General features: G+C 51.0%; 2 protein-coding genes across 2 annotated transcripts; both read right to left on the reverse strand.

Annotated features, from left to right (window-relative positions):
• Nucleotides 1-174: 174 nt before the first annotated feature.
• Nucleotides 175-3,918, reverse strand: LOC143821648 (nicotinamide N-methyltransferase-like). Its single transcript, XM_077305843.1, has 3 exons — nucleotides 3,669-3,918; nucleotides 1,372-1,579; nucleotides 175-815 (listed from the first exon to the last, which is right to left on the reverse strand). The coding sequence occupies exons 1-3, from the start codon at nucleotides 3,814-3,816 to the stop codon at nucleotides 395-397; spliced, it is 777 nt and encodes a 258-aa protein (XP_077161958.1). The 5' UTR covers nucleotides 3,817-3,918; the 3' UTR covers nucleotides 175-394.
• Nucleotides 3,919-11,217: 7,299 nt separating this feature from the next.
• On the reverse strand, nucleotides 11,218-17,199 carry LOC143821647 (nicotinamide N-methyltransferase-like). The gene is made up of 3 exons (XM_077305841.1): nucleotides 16,986-17,199; nucleotides 12,682-12,889; nucleotides 11,218-11,770 (listed from the first exon to the last, which is right to left on the reverse strand). Exons 1-3 carry the CDS (start codon nucleotides 17,137-17,139, stop codon nucleotides 11,347-11,349), a joined length of 786 nt encoding a protein of 261 aa, XP_077161956.1. The 5' UTR covers nucleotides 17,140-17,199; the 3' UTR covers nucleotides 11,218-11,346.
• Between the last annotated feature and the right edge of the window lie 1,352 nt (nucleotides 17,200-18,551).

Consider the following 18,551-nt stretch of genomic DNA (forward strand, 5'->3'; position numbering starts at 1 on the left):
GGGGGATGCAGTTGCTGCAAGCTGCTCCTCAGCAGCAGGGGGGCCCCGCCAATTCTAGAGCATTATTTGACCCCGCAGAGATCCCTCCAAACCCTGCCCCCCCCCGGCTCCATCCTTGAGTCCCCAGGAATTTCCCCCAAAGGAGTTGGCAACCTGAGCTGCTCTAGCTGTTTTTTTATTATTATTATTTTTGTTATATATAAAGTGTTTACAAAAAAGTGGGAGAAAAGAAATGAAAAACCAGATAGCAAAGCAAATATTGTCACATAAGAGAGAAATATAGTACTGTCTTAAGAAACAGTAGGGTCACTCCCCATCACATTTTCAATTATACTTGGTCCTAACCTAAAAATGGATACTAGCTGAGCTGTTCTGGCTGTTGACCAGATGCCCTTCAGTGTTTCTGTGCAACCAGCAAACAAACCTTTTGACCATCGTAGGAAGCCCTTGGAGACTTCATGCTGGCCATTTCCAGCCACTCGATATCAAAGTCGGCCTCTTCCAGGGCCTCTTCTACAGATTTCAGATCCAAATAGAGGTCAGAGAATCGGTGCTGGCCAACCGTGTACCAGGTGCCTTTCAGCATGGCAAATAAGACCAGATGCCCGTTGGGTTTCAGGAGGGAGCTGATGTTCTTCATGGCAGAGCGGTAGGTGGGCAGGTCTTTGCAAGCTGCTTCTAGGCACATGGTGGAGAGCAGGCAGTCGGCAGGAGGGAGGGAGACCGGGGCCAAAGGGTTTGGCTGGGTCACGTCGCACTTCAGGACTTGCTTGATGGCTCTGCGGAGTTTCTCCTCCTTCTGGGCCCACTTTTCCCTGGAACAGAAGAAAACATGAATGGGACAAGTTCTCTGCCCTCACTCCTTCAGATGCCCTTCCCCTCAAAGGCCAGCTCAGGCATTCACGGGCATCACATGATCCTCCGGAACTGCCAGGTGTCCGAACCAGAAGGCCTCCCTGGGCATCCCCAGCACAGGGGCTGCTCAGGCCCCATGGCTCCAACCCCCATACGGGCCTTCTCCCTCCTGAGATCACCCGGCTGGGTTTCTGGTCAGCGCTGCCATCTCTGAGTTGGGAAATGCCCAGGTGCTTTGGAGGGAGACTGGAGGGGGCAGAGTTGGGGGAGGCGAGGGTCTTCCATGGGGTGTCACGCCAGAGTCCCCCTTCCAAAGGTAAACTGATTTCTCTGCTGCCTAGAGGGCCATTATGAATCTGCCCCGCTAGAAGTGCCCCTACTGTCACCTGAAATGGGCCTGTCTCCAACATGTATGGTAGGGAATTAGCCGTTCATGGACCCCCTTGCCAGACTGGTCAAATTCTGCAGGTGATCTGATCTCTGTCACTTTGGAGCCCCACAATTCCAGCGACATACCTGTCCCCTTCCAGCTCACAGACATATTTCACCACCGGGCTCCAGTCGAAAGCTCCCGGCTCCTTCCGCAGCCAGCGCTGCATCTCCTCCCGGTTCTGGTCGGTGTAATCGGTGGCGATGATCTCTTGGAAGCACTCGCAGGCCGAGAGCAGCTGGTAGATGGAGGGTCCGCTTCCGATGTCAATCAGGGTGTCTCCTTTAAGGCCACCTGCATGGCACCACACATTTGGTCACACCAGCTGACCCTACAGAGCTGCTCAGCTGAGCTCCTTGTAGGGATGCCAGTCCCCTGGTGGGACCTGGGAACCCCCTGGAATTACAGATTGTCTCCAGCTGAAAGAGATCCATTCCCCTGGAGAAAATGGCTCTAGAGATACATTGCATTTCCCTGGAATGCACCTGGGGTATGTAGAGACATGTGCTAAGGTTCCCTACTTCCTAGATGTGTGCAGGTGTGATGCCGACTGGGACTTTGGAGGGCCTTAGAGCTTTTCCCTTGGTGCTGATGTCAGTATATGTACAAACCGTGCTGTTCTGAGCCCTTCGGGGAAAGAGCATGCTAGGAGCATGAATGAGGAATGTGCAAGGACTTGAAGGGGGGTTTCACTTCCCGCCTCCCTCTTTCCCTTTCCTGGCAGAATGCAGGAAAATCACAATGGAGCACAGTACAGTACAGTGTTTGTGTTAAGGGTTTGTGGTAAACATCTCGAGAGCCACTGGGATGTTATGCCTAGCCTTCTGGCAAAAAAAAAAAAAAATCTGGATAGCATGAGAACTTCCCTGTTCATTCAAGGAGACATATGCTATGTGGGATTTCCCATGGCCGTTTGCTTGCAGTAGCACTCCCAGGTATTTGTGATACCGCACCTGTTCTATGCGCAATGAATTAAGGTGTCATGCCTCGAACAGTTCTGCCGGGCCTGCAAAAGGCAGCTCCTCCACCAGGCATTTGGTTGAGGTCAACCTGTACCATCCGTTCCCAAGGGCCCTCCTCCCGAGCCCCCTCCTTCAGCACCCACTGCAGTTCCACCCAACCCACTGGGCTATCAATAGGAGTAACTTCAATGTTTAAATTTTCTACGGTTCCATGTTGCTTGTTGTTTCATTTCATTCATCACTGTTAATCTAAATTATCTGTATTGTTTCTGTTCTGTTCCCGGTAAACCGCCCTGAGCCTTCGGGGAAGGTGGTATACAAATATAATTAACAAACAAACAAACAAATAAATAAATAAGTGTTTTAGGGTTGTTAGCAAAGACCATTCATTGTTTTTTTATGATTGACCTCTAAGTGATTTAGTCGGTTGTAAGTAGCCAACAAAAGCTGGGCCGTACCCCATTGCAGTAGGGTACTGGTTCTCAACCTTCCTAATTCTGCGACCCTTTAATACAGTTCCCCAACCACACGTATTAAACCAAAATTGACCAATGGCATGGAAATCCAGTGCATGATTGTATATAAATCGTTTTTTTTTGCTGGGGTTTCTCAACTCAGTTCTGCCTCTTGGCCCACCATGCCAATCTCGCTCTTTTCCGCTGCTCCAAACAGATGGACACACTATCTCGATCTATCCCGCAAGGCTGTTGTGTAGATGGCGCCCCCTCGTCCAAGCTGCATATCCTGCTGCGCCCCCTGTGAAAAGGTTGTTCAACCCCCAAAGGGGTCCTGACCCCCAGTTGAGAACCACTTCTGTAGCGGCTTCTTGATAATAGAACCGTGTCGTACAGCAGAAACGATATATGTTTCTTAGCTAGTTTAGGAGGATGTAAATCCCTATTCTGTAAATAGTCCATACAGACTGAGTTGGTCTAACTTCTTGCATTATGTCCAGGGGGCATCATAAATATTTGGGCTTCTCCGTTTGTCCTTTGGTTTGTTTAGATCAGGGGTAGTCAACCTGTGGTCCTCCAGATGTTCATGGACTACAATTCCCATGAGCCCCTGCCAGCAAACGCTAGTAGGGGCTCATGGGAATTGTAGTCCATGAACATCTGGAGGACCACAGGTTGACTACCCCTGGTTTAGATGATATTAAAGACCCTGAAAACAAGAGCTTCTCTTCCTTCTTTATGCTTACCTCTAGTAGGAACGCAGGAGTACTATAAGATTTCTTGAGCCACATGTTCCCCCCCCCCCGCTTGTATACCTCCTTCCACTTGTATGTCCACCTGTTCTCTTCATCATCATGGCCAATTCTGCACATAGCAGATTGGAGCAGTCAAAGTAATGGGAGGGATTTTATTTTCGGTTTCTGTCGGACCAGAGCTCTGAAACAAACAGAAACTGTCCAAACTCACCCGAGTGAAAAGCCTTGTGAAGAGTTTTCAGAGAAAAAGCTAACTTCTTGTCTTCTTGCCCAGGATGGAAGGAATAATACCTTTCCATGTAATCTTTCGGGGAGAAATGCTGAGCGTAGGAGTCTTTCTCAGTGAAGGCCCCCTCCATGATGCTTGCACGCCAGAAGAAGGCTTCCCGATCCAGTTTTAGGCTTCTCTCGCTTCTGCCTAGGCTGCTCTTGTCACTTAAGCAGAGATTATTTTTCTCTCCTTGAAGTTTTATCTTTTTTGTCTTCCTGCCCCACCTCACCAGCGTTTACCTTCCCTAAAGCCCCGCCTTATCAATTTTTAACTTCTAGGGAAATGATGCTGTCCTGATAAAGTAGCACAATTCTAGCCAAGGGGTTTTCTGGCTTCAGGTACAGAGGATCACTTTGGGCAGGTGGGGCCCTGGCATCTGCCCAGCCTATCTTGGATCATCTAGTCTCAGCTGTACCAGTCTGCTGATGATTGCCCAATTCTCTTCTCCTTCTGCAGAAGACAAAACTGAGAATCTCAGCTCCCTGAGCGTGGGTCCCTCCTCTGCACCCCATAGTGTTTGACCAGCCGGCCCCTCCCCTGGCAATCCCTTCCCCTGACCGTGAACTGAAGCTTCCTGCTCAGGCAGCTGGATGGTCCAGATCCCAGACCAGCAAGCGTGGCAGCTGCACCAGGGTGGTCACGTCTGCACAGGGGTAACTAAAGCACCAGCCGCCATTGATCAGATCTGTTTGCTTTCTCAGATGTGATGCTTAGCTTGCCTTCCGGTGAACTGAATGGGTACTGAGCAGGACTCCTAGGCTTCATCCGAGAGGCAGGGATGAGGAGAGAGAAAGGAGTGAGGTCTGTCTCCCTTTAAAGAAACGGGATCATGAAATAGGATCCTGTGCGGGAACCAAATGCTTGGCAGAACAGCTCCCTTTTGCAGTTCCTGCGGGACCATTTTAGCTCCGTCAGGGCCCTGATCTCCTCTGGGAGCTCATTCCACCAGGACACGGAAGGCTCTGGCCTTGGTCGAGGCCAGGTGGGCTTCTTTAGGGCCAGGGACCATTAGCCAGTTGGTGGTGGCTCTTAGAGGGGCATAGGCGGGGAGGCAGTCCCTCAGGTCCACTGGGCCCTGGCCGCGTATGGCCTTGAAGGTCATTACCAGAACCTTTAGTCTGATCCGGAATTCGACTGGCAACCATTGCAGTTGATGGAGGAGGGGCCGGATGTGGGACCTCCACGGTGTTGCTGTGAGGATCCTGGCCACTGCGTTTTGGACCAGCTGTAGTTTCTGGATCAAGGCGAAGGGCAGGCCTGCGTAGCGCGAGTGACAGAAATCCAGTCTAGAAGTTCCATCTTTTTTATGCTTTGCTGTTCCAAAGCATAATGAACGTTGCCCGCTTTGTATGAATTTATTATTCCAAACTGTTGACTGTGACATCAACACACACAACCTCCCACGTCTTTCTGCGCTAATCCAAAACAGAAGGGGACTGTGTCCCCCCCTCCAAGCAGTCTGCCTTCATTACATCTCACCTCATTTCCAAATTTTCCTCACCAGAGCTCTGACAAGGCCAAGAGACACCCAGAGCAAGATGAACTGGGCTGCCCAGTTGCTGTAGAGCCCCGGAGGACCAGGACTGCTGAAATCTGCAATAATCCTCCCTTCGATCTGCTAAAAGAAAAGGAGGGGGAAATGGAAGTGAGGAGGAAACTCTTCAGCCCGTGTGGCATTCCCTGGTTGAGGAAAAGAGTGTGCATCCCACGTGTCACAAGAGGGGGGTCTACAACGAGTTCCCAGAGAGCAAAATCTCTCCCCCCCCCCCCGGAGCCTACAGTCCCCCCCTCTCTCTTCACTGTTTTCTGCCTCTCCCAGACTCTCACTGCCTCCCCTCCCTTCCTGCCTGCTTCCTTTTGGCTCCATCCCAGCCGGTAACCTTGCTGAGAGTGTCCACGGCTGGTGTGCCTCACGGGACAGGACAGGAGTTCATGTGCGCAAGGCACCTCTCTCCCCCCCCCCCACACACAACACACCACGTTTGAGCCCAGTGGCACCTTGAAGGCCCTGCTGTTTTGTTTATTTTATTTCATACATGCACATGAAAGGTCACACCCGACTGAAACTCGGGGAAGTTTGTCTTGGTTGCCTCAGGCGGCTGGACAGCCAGACCGGCCTTTCCCTCCACTCATTCCTGCTCCAAGCAGAGGGAGCAGAACTGGCCCCGGCCAAGCGTCTCGAAAGTGCCTTCTGGGCCGTCCCGAAGATGATCAGCTCCCTGAGGGTGTGGGAGGTGTCGGTTCTCGGAGTGGATTGGTCAGCGGGTGAGTCTTTGCATGTCCCTTGCAAGCACCAGGTGCAGCACATGCCCTGGGAGCACTTCCACAGCTCACCAACCCTCTGCTTCTGCTTTCTTAATGATTCGGGAAATGTGGCAAGTTCTATACAAAGTTTCCCCTGCACGGGAGTAGGTCCGGATTTTGTGGCCACTCACCCTGCGGTTTCCCCTTCAGGAGGAGACATGCAGTTTTCCAGTGAGGGAGTCCAGGGTTTGGTTTCCCCCCCCCCTGTCCCTACCACGTTGTTCCCACAATAGCCACCAACTTGTAAAAAACACGTTCTGTTTATTGCATTAAAAAGAAACCACACGAGTCCTAGATTGTTCTGATATTGTAGACAGAACTTACAGAGCCCTGACAGAGCCCTCTGAGTTCCACAGGGCCTGTTTTCCCCAGATGTTGGTCATAATCCCTGGCTGTTCTACTGTTTTGTTGGGGGGGGGGCTGTCACTGTCCCACTCACTCTTTCCCTCTGACAACGAGGGCCGTTTGTAGGCGGCATCGGCTGCCTCCGAGGGTGGTGGACTCTTCTTTGATGGAAGTTTTTAGGAGGAGATTGGATGAGCACCGGTCAGGAGGGTGTGATTTGTAAGTGTCCCAAGAAGGGGGGGGCTGGACTGGATGGCCCTTGGGGGTATTGTCCAGTTCTGAGTGATTCTGATTCACCTTGCAGATGCTCACCTGTCCTCAGGTGGCAAGCTCAGCTTCTTAGGGCCAGATCAAAGGCTGCTACCCTTCATGCGGACACCACAGTGGGATGAGCCAGTGAGGCTTCCAGTGGGTTCCCTGGCCAACTTGCCCTGAGGAGAAAATGTCCTGCCCCTTTCCACAAGGCCCAGGGGGAGACCAATGGACAGGCCCCGTGGTTGACCTCCGTGGCACGGAAAGCTCCAGCCATCCGTTTCCACCCAGGGGGCCTCTGTGCAGGGGAAGGGAGTTCTTCCTCTAGGCCAGGGGCGCAGATTGCCTCTGGCTCTCCCTGGCCCAGCTATGGCAATCAGCTTAGGAGTCGGCAGTTCTGTCTATAAGGAGACAGAGCAGTTCCTCCCAAATTGGCTAATCTGATTCCAGGAAAATCGGTTTTGCAAGAGCTGCGGAACACACAACAGCTGTTGAATCTGGTCCAGATCAAACGCCTCTATTCCTCCTGGATCTCAGAGAGAGAGAGAGAGAGAGAGAGAGAGAATGTAGAACTGCACATTCATCTTCTTTCTCTCGATGAAAGGAAAAACAGATTTCCAAAGTGTCTTTGGACACAACATGCTGAGCATCAACATCTTTTTTTTTTTTTGGGGGGGGGGGTGAATGTCACTTTATGGTAGCCAAATATTTGCCAAATTCTTCCTGGAAATAGCCCTGGGCTGATTTCTGTGCCTTTCCCTCCCCTTCCCCCTGATCCAGCTTTCCCATGATCTCTTGTTCTTCTTTGCACCATCTCCCCTCTTCCCCCCCCCTCCCCAACCTGCCCAAGGTCTCCTGCCTCTCAGTTCCCTCCCTCTGCCCTGCAGGACTCCTGGAGGCCCCAGGGGTATTCCATCGATGCAGAAGAACCGGCATGTGGAGGGGGAGAACATTGCCGAAGGCTGTCTGATGCTCATTCCCGTCCAGGCACTCAGACTCCCAGTCTGCCACTGAGGCAGCGGAGAAGAACAGAACCCATCTGAAGGTGTCCAGTCTGTGGATCGGCAAGCTGTAGTCGATCTGGGACCTGCTGGTTCTTCCTACATGGAGCTGTTTTGCAGGGCTTTTAGTCTCCTGGCTCATTTGCACCACTTGCAGACTTCCTGGGAAATTACTTATATTCCTTGAATGGTTGGGCCCAGCAGAAGCTCTCCCAGAAAGCGTTTGGAGGACATTAACCCTGACCCTGACCCTGACCCCGAAATGCCTGATCTTGTCAAATCTCAGAAGCTAAGCAAGGTTAGCCCTCCAAGGCTCCCTAGGATCACAACAACACAGAGGACGACTATGGCAAAGCACCTCCAAACGTCCCTTGCCTGGTCACCAGACAATCTTAAGAGCTCCTGGCTACATAACACACCTGATAAATAAATAAGTGCAGATTCAAATGGGTAGCCATGTTGGTCTGAAGTAGCACAATAAAATCAGAGTCTTGGAGCACCTTTCAGACCAACAAAGGTTTATTCAAGGTGGGAGCTTACGATTGCATGCACAGAGTGCTACTGGAGTCTGATTTTGTTGAAATAAATGCAGGATATTGAGTTCTTCCTTGTGTTCTTCCTTTTGCATTGCTAGGGCAAGATGGGGAGAGAGTCAAGCTGCCTATGGAAAGACAGGGAGGATCATTGGGGTTTTTTGGCTTTTGTGTTCCCTGGAATGCTCTAAAACTTTGATCAGTTGCCCAGCCACATCGCCACCAGCTGAACACATGTCCTTCCGCCTTGGCACTGAACAAGAAAGTTGTTTACAGCTGTATCGGTCCAACAGACAAAGCCAGTAAAGCCATGCAATCCCTGGTACATGTAGTAGCGTGCAAACTTCCCCGGAGTGCTTCATCAGGCCAAATGTAAATGTAATTTAGAAAAAGAGAACAGTCAGTTTTTCAGGACATGGTTTTAAGGGCTTTTCGGGGCAGGATACGGTAGGATTTCTGGCAGGAACAGAAGGAGGGAGAGCAAGCTGTTGAAAGTCAAGGGTCATAACAGAAAGAGGTCATCAAACCAGAACAATCATTCTCCTGCTCTGCTAGGTTTGCACCTAGTAGCTCTTGGAGATCCACATCTGCTAAAGGGATGTCTTACTCTCTGAAAGCTCCTACCCTGGAAATCCTGTTCCTCTCTAACGGGCTGTTCTTTTGAAGACCAATATGGCTGCCTCTGAAACATCTTGACTCTCTCCCTTAACCAAGTCTGTATTCTCAGAAGATCAGAAGAAGGAGAAGGAGAAGGAGAAGGAGAAAGGAGGTCCGCAAATGCCAGACCTCCTTTATTATTGAGCCCTGATTGTCCCCTGGATTGCAATATTTTAATTAATAAATTATTTACTTCATTTAACCCTCCCCCCCTTCTCTTCAAGAAGATGTCTTTGAAAGAGACTGCAGAGTCGCTGAGCGGAGAAACACGTCTGAAGATGAATTTTTGTTGCCTTTCGGTCCTGCTCTAACATCTGCATCAGACCGGGACTTCTGCAGCCGTTATGTCCACAGTGGGGCCCAGCTGTGCCATTAATTCTACAAAGTGTCCCCTTCTATTATTGCTGCTGCAAAATTGATATGCACCAATTTCCATGTCTCTGAAAAGACCCCGTCAGGGTCGCTGAATCGCCCTCTGTAGCCCGCGCAGCAAGCACAGAGCAGGCCTTGTGTCTTTGCCGGACAGCATCAAGCTTCCTTGAAATGGAGAGCTGTTTGTTCCGACTGACCTCAAATGCCCACGCAGTACATGAGGATGTCAACGTGGGACCAGTCACCCTCTGGCAATCAGATTCCTAGAATCCTAGAGCGAGGAAATCCCTGGTTCCAGCGAGTCCTCCTTTCAAGGTGGAATCTCATTTGCGGCTGCCCAATGGGGAAATCCTTGCATTTGGGGGTTCTTCTGTGGCCCCCATTTTGAGTCGTTTGTGCCCACCCCCTTCCTCGTTGCCATCGTAATGTGGAAACGGTCCAAGGGATATGCATGCAATGGGGAGAGGGCACCCCGACACACACACTCAGGGCCAATTGCCGGTCTTCCTTCCCCTCCTCTTCCTCCTCCCCCTCCTTCATGCCACTTACCAGGCCAGGAGAAGAGCTGACCCTGCTTCAGGCAAGACACCCGAGGTAAGCCAGGATGACAGCTCAGAGCTCAGCCCCAGCAGCCCAGTTTGAACAGCTAGGATGTTCCCCTCCAGCCAGGTGGTGTTGCTGCAGCTGGAGGGCTACCCCTGGTTGTGCCTCCCTGGTCCCAGCCTGTCCATGCTCACTGGCACAGTGGGAGGGAGGCCAGCCAGCCCTGGTGACCCTGCTTGCCATCTGGGCTGCCCTGTCCTTACACCACCTCCCACCCGCCAAGGAGCAGCATGAGGAGAAACGGGCTTGCTCAGCGGCACTGCGGGTAGAGGGCCGCCACTGGCAGCCTGCTCGGTGGTTAGGTCACTTCCGTTCTGATGCCGTCTCCTGCACGCTGGCCACGCTTGGTGGTGCCACAGCTGTAGGGCATGTCCCACCCCCTTTGCTCAACGCCCGGCCCTCTCCAAAACTGGGGAGCAGGGGGGGCAGCTATGCTCACATCCCCGGTGATCTGGGGGGTGGGCGTTGGCCACGCGGGCCAGGCCTGTTGCAATCTTGACCTTCCAGAGGTCGCATAAGCGCTGGCAGGCTAGAGTCCACTTCAATGGGAGCCAGGAAATGTAGGCAAGGGGCTGAGCAGCCTGTGGAAAAGCCTACAGTTAAACGCCGTGTCCGTTCTCATTCTAGGTGTGATCAGGAAGATAACGATTCCTTTTACGCTTTTATTTTCTCCCCTCACATGCCCTTCTTAGATACAGCTTGGCAAACAATTCTCCATCTCAATGCATAAGGCGGCAATATCCTGCAGCAGACCAAACAGGTCTATGAGTCATAGAATCCTAGAGTTGGAAGGGACCCTACAGGCCATCTAGTCCAACCCCCTGCTCAATGCAGGATCAGCCCAACGCATCCTAAAGCATCCAAGAAAAGTGCATATCCAGCCTTTGCTTGAAGACCGCCAGTGAGGGGGAGCTCACCACCTCCTTAGGCAGCCTATTCCACTGCTGAACTACTCCGACTGTGAAAATTGTTTTCCTGATATCTAGCCTATATCGTTGCACTTGTAGCTGAAATGGCACAAGAGGCAGATGCTGTCCAGTTCAGCTCTTTGAAGCTGTGCATTCGTCGGGGACATCCCCCAAAGGCTCATCAGTGCGGAAACCAGACTTTGCAGGGTGCCGGGAAAAGGCCTGTTCTCCTCGGTTTGGATGAGGTTATCTAAAGACATCCAGTGGGCCAGTTTGTTGAGGATCTTCTCTCGATATGTTGGAGTATTAATGATTACGCAGGGTGCTCCCCAGAGTGCCAGAGGAAGCCACAAGTCCTATCAAGCCTCCCAGTGACATCTCTTGAGAGGCATATCTCCCCATCCGCCCAGTTGGGCAGCAATTCCATTGTTTGCTTTAAGGAACTTTAACAAATCCTGACTGGGACCATATAATAAGCCAGATCTGAAGGCAATTTAGTCATTACAGGAAGCCATTTAAATAAGTATCCCCCTTCTGGGTCTTTAATGATGGTTCAATTCAAAGTTTCCTGAACAAGAGTGAACCTTTGATCCTCTTTGTTTTCGACCCCATAACTCCCCCCCCCCCACCCGCACACTACATCTCACATTTTTTTCCTGGCTACCAGAGCATAGATGCTTCGATTGTTACACACGTCCAGCGAATATATCAGTTGCCCCAACTGAGCCCAGACTACATCGAAGCCAGCCCCCTTCACAGCCTCATCCACATCCTCCTGCCCCAGCTTGAGGCAGAAGAAACGATTCTGGCCAGCCATGTAGAAGGTGGACTCAAGGCTGGCCACTAAGACGAGATGCCCGCCGGGCTTCACGAGAGAACCCACGTTCTTCATGGCCGAGCTGTAGGTGGGCAGGTCTTTGCAAGCCGCTTCCAGGCAGAGGGTAGAAAGCACACAGTCGGCCGGAGGCACCACCAGGGGAGAAAAAGGGTTGGCTTGAGTCACGTCGCATCTGAGGACTTGCTGGATGGTTCTCCGGACCCTCTCTTCCTTTTCCACCCATTTCTCCCTTGGGAAACAAGAGGGGAGGTTGGCACCACAACCCGCCAGCATTCCTTCCTTCCTTCCTTCCTTCCTTCCTTCCTTCCTTCCTTCCTTCCTTCCTTCCTTCCTTCCTTCCTTCCTTCCTTCCTTCCTTCCTTCCTTCCTTCCTTCCTTCCTTCCTTCCTAACATACAAGCCAGCCTTACTGCTGCACAAAGGAGCCCACTTCATCTGAGCCTGCCAGCTGGGATATCTTCAGCCCCCGCCTGGAGATTGGCAACCTCATGCTTCTTACAAGAGCTCTATTGAGTCTTCCTGGTGGGCAGTTTTTATTTGTCTTGTCCTTCTGGGCATTTTAAGATAGTTATGGGGCTATTTTATATTTTTAAAACATTTTAACTTGTAAGCCACCCTGAATACCCTGAATCTCTGGATAGAAGAAGAAGAAGAAGAAGAAGAAGAAGAAGAAGAAGAAGAAGAAGAAGAAGAAGAAGAGTTGGTTCTTATATGCTGCTTTTCCCTACCCGAAGGAGGCTCAAAGCGGCTTACAGTCGCCTTGCCATTCCTCTCCCCACAACAGACACCCTGTGAGGTGGGTGAGGCTGAGAGAGCCCTGATATCACTGCCCGGTCAGAACAGTTTTATCAGTGCCGTGGCGAGCCCAAGGTCACCCAGCTGGCTGTATGTGGGGGAGTGCAGAATCGAACCCGGCACGCCAGATTAGAAGTCCGCACTCGTAACCACTACACCCAACTGGCTCTCAGATAGAGAAGATATATATAAAAGAAAGATTCTGGAGACTGTCGGGTGTAAACCTTTTAAATGAATGAAAGAATAGCTTCCTCCAAGCCGTTTCCCTGGTGGAAAATGTCATCCCCCCAGCTATAGCTCCTGTCGGGAAACCAAAGGAGTCAGTAGAGCACCTGAAGCCCCGTACCTGTCCCCTTCCAGCTCGCAGACATATTTCACCACCGGGCTCCAGTCGAAAGCTCCCGGCTCCTTCCGCAGCCAGCGCTGCATCTCCTCCCGGTTCTGGTCGGTGTAATCGCTGGCGATGATCTCTCGGAAGCACTCGCAGGCCGAGAGCAGCTGGTAGATGGAGGGTCCGCTTCCGATGTCAATCAGGGTGTCTCCCTTAAGGCCATCTGCAGTCGAACATGAGAGCGATCATGTCCTCCCCCACCTCCTTCTGTCCTCCCCACAGTGTTTCTTATTAATGTTCTACTTGGAAGCGGGTGCCAATGGGAAGAGCATGGAATGGCCCCCGGGGCTTGTTCTCTCCTCTTGGGTGACCAGGGTGCTTCTTCTCTGCATGATGGGTTCTGTAATCCAAGGACCAGCGCCTGCTGGGCCCCCATACAGGGTTATTATTTACTTACTTCATGTCTGTCCTGCCTTCCTCCCCAGTGCGGGCCTAGCACGATTCACACTGTTGTCCTCCCCTCCATTTTATCCTCACAACAACCCTGCAAGGTAGGGAAGGCCGAGAGGATGTGACTGGTCCCAGGTAACGCAGTTAGCATCCCTAGCGCCAGTGTGGATTTGAACTTGAGTCTCTCAGATATTAGTCACCTAACTGCTTGATCACAGCCCCACATTGGCTCCACTCAAGGTTGGGAAATTCCTGGCCGTCTGGGGGCGGGCCCTGGGAGGGGAGGAGCTCAGCAGGTTGTGATGCCCGAGACTCCAACTCTTCCAAGCTGCCATTTTCCCCAGGGCCTGAAGAATAGCTGTAATTCCAGGAGGTCTCCAGGCCCCACCTGGAGGTTGGCAAACCACTTGCATAAAAGACTCACTTTTCTCATCACAATCCTGCTTGTTGGGGATTTGATAGTTGAGTTGCCGTCCAGGCCTTGCAAGGAGGAGCTGACGGAGTTGGGGAAAAGGAGGGCAGGGGGTGCCTTTAATTACAGAGACGGTGGGCATGTGGAAGAGGGGGGCCACCTGTTTACTGCAGCTTTAGAGACACGGACCAGGACCCTTGGGTTCAAATGATGGGAAAGGAAGTTCCCCTGATATATTAGGAAGCATTTTCTGAAGGTGTGGGCTTTTTATAGATGGAATATACTCCCTCAGAGGGAGATGGAGTCTTCTTCGTTGGAAGATTTTAGGAGGAGATCAGATGAGCAGCTGTCAGGAGTTGTGATTTTTAAGTCCCCTGGGGCGGCTGGACTGGGTGGCCCTCAGGGATATCTTCCAGTTCTGTGTAGTTCTGATTCCAGTTTCTATGTTTGCAAGGGTTGGACTAGATGACCCTAGTGGTCCTTTCCAACTCTGAGATTAAATAAAACAAATGGGTAATGCAAAACTTTCCCATTAGAATGCAAATGTCCTTGTTCTAAAAATCGGGGAGATCTGCTGGTGCTCGCAGGCATCCTGGTGCTCACCTAAACTGGAACTGGCGCTCCTGACCCTGCAACAGACAACATGTACGAGAGAGTGATGATGATGCAGCCTGTCGTGGGTCTCTAAGACTCTGGTCTCCAATCTGCCACTTGCGATGCTTGGGAAGGTGGAGTTTCTGGCACTGAACCCCACTGAGGTCCTCCCCAAGCTCCATCCCAAATGGCCAAGAATTTCCCACCCTGAAGTCGGCAACCCGACCTCTTCGGGCCGTACACAAATGTTCATATTTCTGAATGCTCCACTCTGCATGTTTTAGAAGAACACTCCATGCATGTAGTCAACTAGCAGACCAAAGGAATGGATTTAACATCTTTCTCCCCCTGGGGCACTAATTTAATACACACAGGGAACTTTTCTGCAGAGGGACATTTAAAAAGATGGCCTCCCCTCCCCCTGCAGACGGCTGTGAAAGAGCTCAGAATTCTACCCCCTTTCTGTCTAAGCCAGCTGTCTCCCGTTGCCAAGAATCTGGAGGGGGGGGGGAATGTCCTGCCCTTTCGACTGAGGGGTCGTGGCATTTGCCTCTGTGCTTCAACAGCCAGTTTCCCCACACAGAAGGGGAAAGGCAGGGTTCCTCCAACTTGTTGGCACCCCTGCCTGTTTCTCTGGCCAAGGAAGGCTCTGTTTGTCTTGAGCTCTCTGATGCCCCAGTTGCCTCCTGGAATGCCTGGTCCTTCTCCAAACAGGCTTAACTGCTTATCTGCTTGTTTCTATACATTTTTTTTGTCAAAAGCAGCTAGATTTCCGTCTGGGAGCTCCTTAGAGCCCAACACAATGGGGAGAGTGTGACTTTTGAGAGTCAAAGCTCTTCCTTCACATCGAATTTGGAAAGGAGCCCTATCCCAGCCGGAAGGTGGGCGGAGCACTGCCAAGAATGCTGAGGGGCCATGCAAATTGTAATCCGCTTGATTAAAGGATGGGGGGAACCTGTGGGACAGGCAGTTAGTATCTGTGCTTTTGTTTTTCTCTACCCCTAAGCATTTCTTCCTTGCTTTAATCAAGCTGATAACATTTTGCTTAGTACTTGGGTATCCTGTCTCTTCTCTCTGCAATTCCACTCTGGCCTTCAGTCTGGGGTAGAAGGACTCCAGGAGCTCCACCCTACTTGTGCCTGATGAAGCGAGCTTTGACTCTCAAAAACTACCCCCACCCCAAAAAAAACAACAACAACCCTTGTTTGTCTCTTAAGCCCTCTTGGACTCTAATCTAGATGTTTGCTGCATCCCAGACTGTTTGCCCTCTGAAAACAACCTCTGATTGTGTCAGGAGACTGCAGTGCTCTGGGGGGGGACTGGCGGAAGAGCCAGGTGCCCGTAACTTTAACAGCAAGTTTCAGCAAGGGCTGCAGGGATTACACAACTGCACAATCTTTTCTACACAACTACCAGGACAGATGTCTGCCCTCTTTTGCCCCTGATCTTCCTAACAGCAACTTTTCCAGACCGCGTAATGCCAGGTGGTCCCTCTGGGCCCTGAAGTGGCAGTAAGGAGAACGGCAGAGAGGGTCTGTAATGCACAAGAAAATGCTGAAAGGGGGGGGTGTGCGTCTCTATCCCTTCAAAACCCAAAACTGACGAGGGAGGGAGGGAGGCGGGGGGGGGGGATTGGAGATTTCCTGGAATTATTGGTTTATGTAACACATTTTATTTCGCTTCTCCTAAAGAAAACCTTTGCTTTGGAAGTCAGCCTGCATAACATTATACCAAGCGTACTCAACTCATACATCTTTGGGGTTTCTTGACAGCCCTGGAAGGTGTGGTGGGTTAGAAATGGAAAGAAATAAAAAAAATTAAAAGTCAAATTGGTGGGAATTAATTAATTTTATATATATTTAATTTTTTTAAACATATATCGCGTGATATCTTCAACCATAATAAAGTTCAAATTGTGTGAGGGATGACTCATGCCCTACCTGATTGGCCCTCCATGGGCATAGGCACCCAATAGGTTTAGGCACCCTCCACTCTCCCATGGAGGGCCAATGGTGGGTCAGCCTCACTCCTGACCTTCTCCTCCTTCCAGCCAGAAGAAGAGCCAGCCTGCTCTGCTGGCCCACAGCCAAATATCAGCTGGCCGAGCAAGGGGGGTGTCTGGGGGGGAGAGGCTCAAACTGGGAGCCGGACACAGGGTGCCCAGTACAGCCTCTGCGTTTACCCTAGGGGGCCCAGGGGGGCCTTGGGAGACTCCTCCATGTGCCCTAACAAGTGGAGGGGGGGGTATGGGAGTCCTGGGAAAGGCTGCCCACCAGCCCCATAGGATTCAGTGAGGCCTTGGGGTGCTCCCCTCTGTGCCCTAAAGAGTGGCACAGGAACTTCAGTCCCCAAATCTCTCGCTAACAATCCGCTTGCTGTGAAAAGTGGCTGATGACAAATGACATCCGAGGAAGGGAGCTGTCTCAGACTCTTGAAAACCCACCCCTCCAATATCCTGTTGGTCTCTGAAGGGCTCCAGGATTCGAATCGAGGACTTTGGGGCTGGGTGGGGCAGAGAAAACTGTGCTCAGGACAGAGAAAACTGTGCCCTGTGGACCTTCTGCTTGCACATTTGTAGTTTTAAGGCTGTTGTACCCTGAAATCGGTAGATTCAAGAGGGTTGCCGTGTTGGACTAACAAAATTAGAGTCCAAGAGCACCTTGAAGACCAACAAAGATTTATTCAGGGCGGGAGCTTTCCACTCAAAAGCCGGCTTGCTGTAAGGGGCAGTAAATAAATCAAAATAATAAATAAATAAAAGGAGCCGTTTTCTCCAGGAGAACTGATTTCTGTCATCTGGAGAGTCATTGTAATCCCAGGGGATTACCTGGAGATGGGCAAACTTAGGCTAAGACAGACTCACCCAAAATGAAGACCTTGTGTAGGTTTTTCAGAGAGAACGTAAGAATGGTGTTTTCGGAGGACGTGCCCAGGCTCAGAGAGTAGTAGGTTTTGGCATAGTCTTGGGGAGCAAAATGCTGCAGATAATCTTCTTTGCTTTTTAAGGTCCTCTCCATGGTTGCTTCCTGTCCTAGCTTGAAGAAATGTCCAAATGACCCTTGTTCCCATTCAGCACTAACTTTTATACCCTGCCTTTCCCCACCCCTGTTTTGTGGAGTCCAAGAACCTTTTTCCCCCAGCCCATCCAGTGCTTGCAAAACAGAAATCCAAACAGGGAGCTGAAGAGAGGAGCCGCTGGCTTCAGGAGAGATTGGTGCAGTTTGTGTGAATCCAGAACTGAGCGTAAAGTCATATCGTCTGCTTTTTAACTGGCCTTGCTCTTAGGCCTTACATCAGGGGTAGTCAAACTGCGGTCCTCCAGATGTCCATGGACTACAATTCCCAGGAGCCCCCTGCCAGCGAACGCTGGCAGGGGGCTCCTGGGAATTGTAGTCCATGGACATCTGGAGGGCCGCAGTTTGACTCCCCCTGCCTTAAATCGTCCCTAGGCAAACAGGTATTCAGCCATGGAAGCTTGTCCAGGAGTGGAGAGTGGGACATTCCGGATGCTGAAATTGCGTGCTGATCATTTCCTCTAAAGCCTTTCTAAAGTGACAGGAGAAGGGCCGGAGAAACCAAGGGGGGAATGTTGACAACTGACTTCACCCATCACCTTTCATTCTTGAAAATTTGGTCCTGCCTTTCTGAATTTGGTCAAAACGGCCTGTGAATGTTAAAGAGAAGGGCAGGTGCCAAAAATAGGAAGACGAGAGCAGCTGATAGCTGGGAGTTCCCATTTCTTAGACAGAGGGGAGAGCAAGGGATAGATGCTAAGACAAATGTGCTTGGAGAAGATGGAGAGAGGAGGGATTCTCTGTTCTTTTGCTCCCGTGCCCCACCAGAGAATCCAAGACTCCACGACATGGAGAAAACCCTGGAACATTCTTCAGGCTTTGAGAAACCTCACAAGTGGCATGCCCCACCCTTTCCCACCCCCTCCAGGCTCATCATTGGCCATTTTGGGAGGGGAGGGGGCTGGTCAACATGACTATACAAGGACATATCACCCAATAAATGTTTAACACATTTTAATATTTGGGAAACCCTTCCAGGGCCGTCAAGATAACCCAGGGCTTCACAAAACCCTGGTTGAGGAAACCTGAACCCATCTCTCCACAGATCAGGCCTGTTGAAATAATCCCCACTGACTTAGGTTGCCAACCTCCAGCTGGAGTATACAGCAGAGAATGAAGGCTTGCTGGCCACAGAATATTTAAGGCTTACCAAGCTATTGTGATGACTGAGCAATGTTTCGGGCATATGAAGAAGCATTTGTGAAAACAGGAAATATCTCGAATTCCTGCCATGTCCTTGGAGTAACTGCAAATTTAAGAATATTGTCCAGTTTTTGCAAGTCTACCATGCAACAACTGCAAGTTTGTAAAAGCCAGTGAGGCGATGAACTGTCAGCTGGGACTGGGCCCTGTTG

The sequence above is a fragment of the Paroedura picta genome, chromosome 12, assembly GCF_049243985.1.
Source record: "Paroedura picta isolate Pp20150507F chromosome 12, Ppicta_v3.0, whole genome shotgun sequence".
Lineage (NCBI taxonomy): Eukaryota > Metazoa > Chordata > Lepidosauria > Squamata > Gekkonidae > Paroedura > Paroedura picta.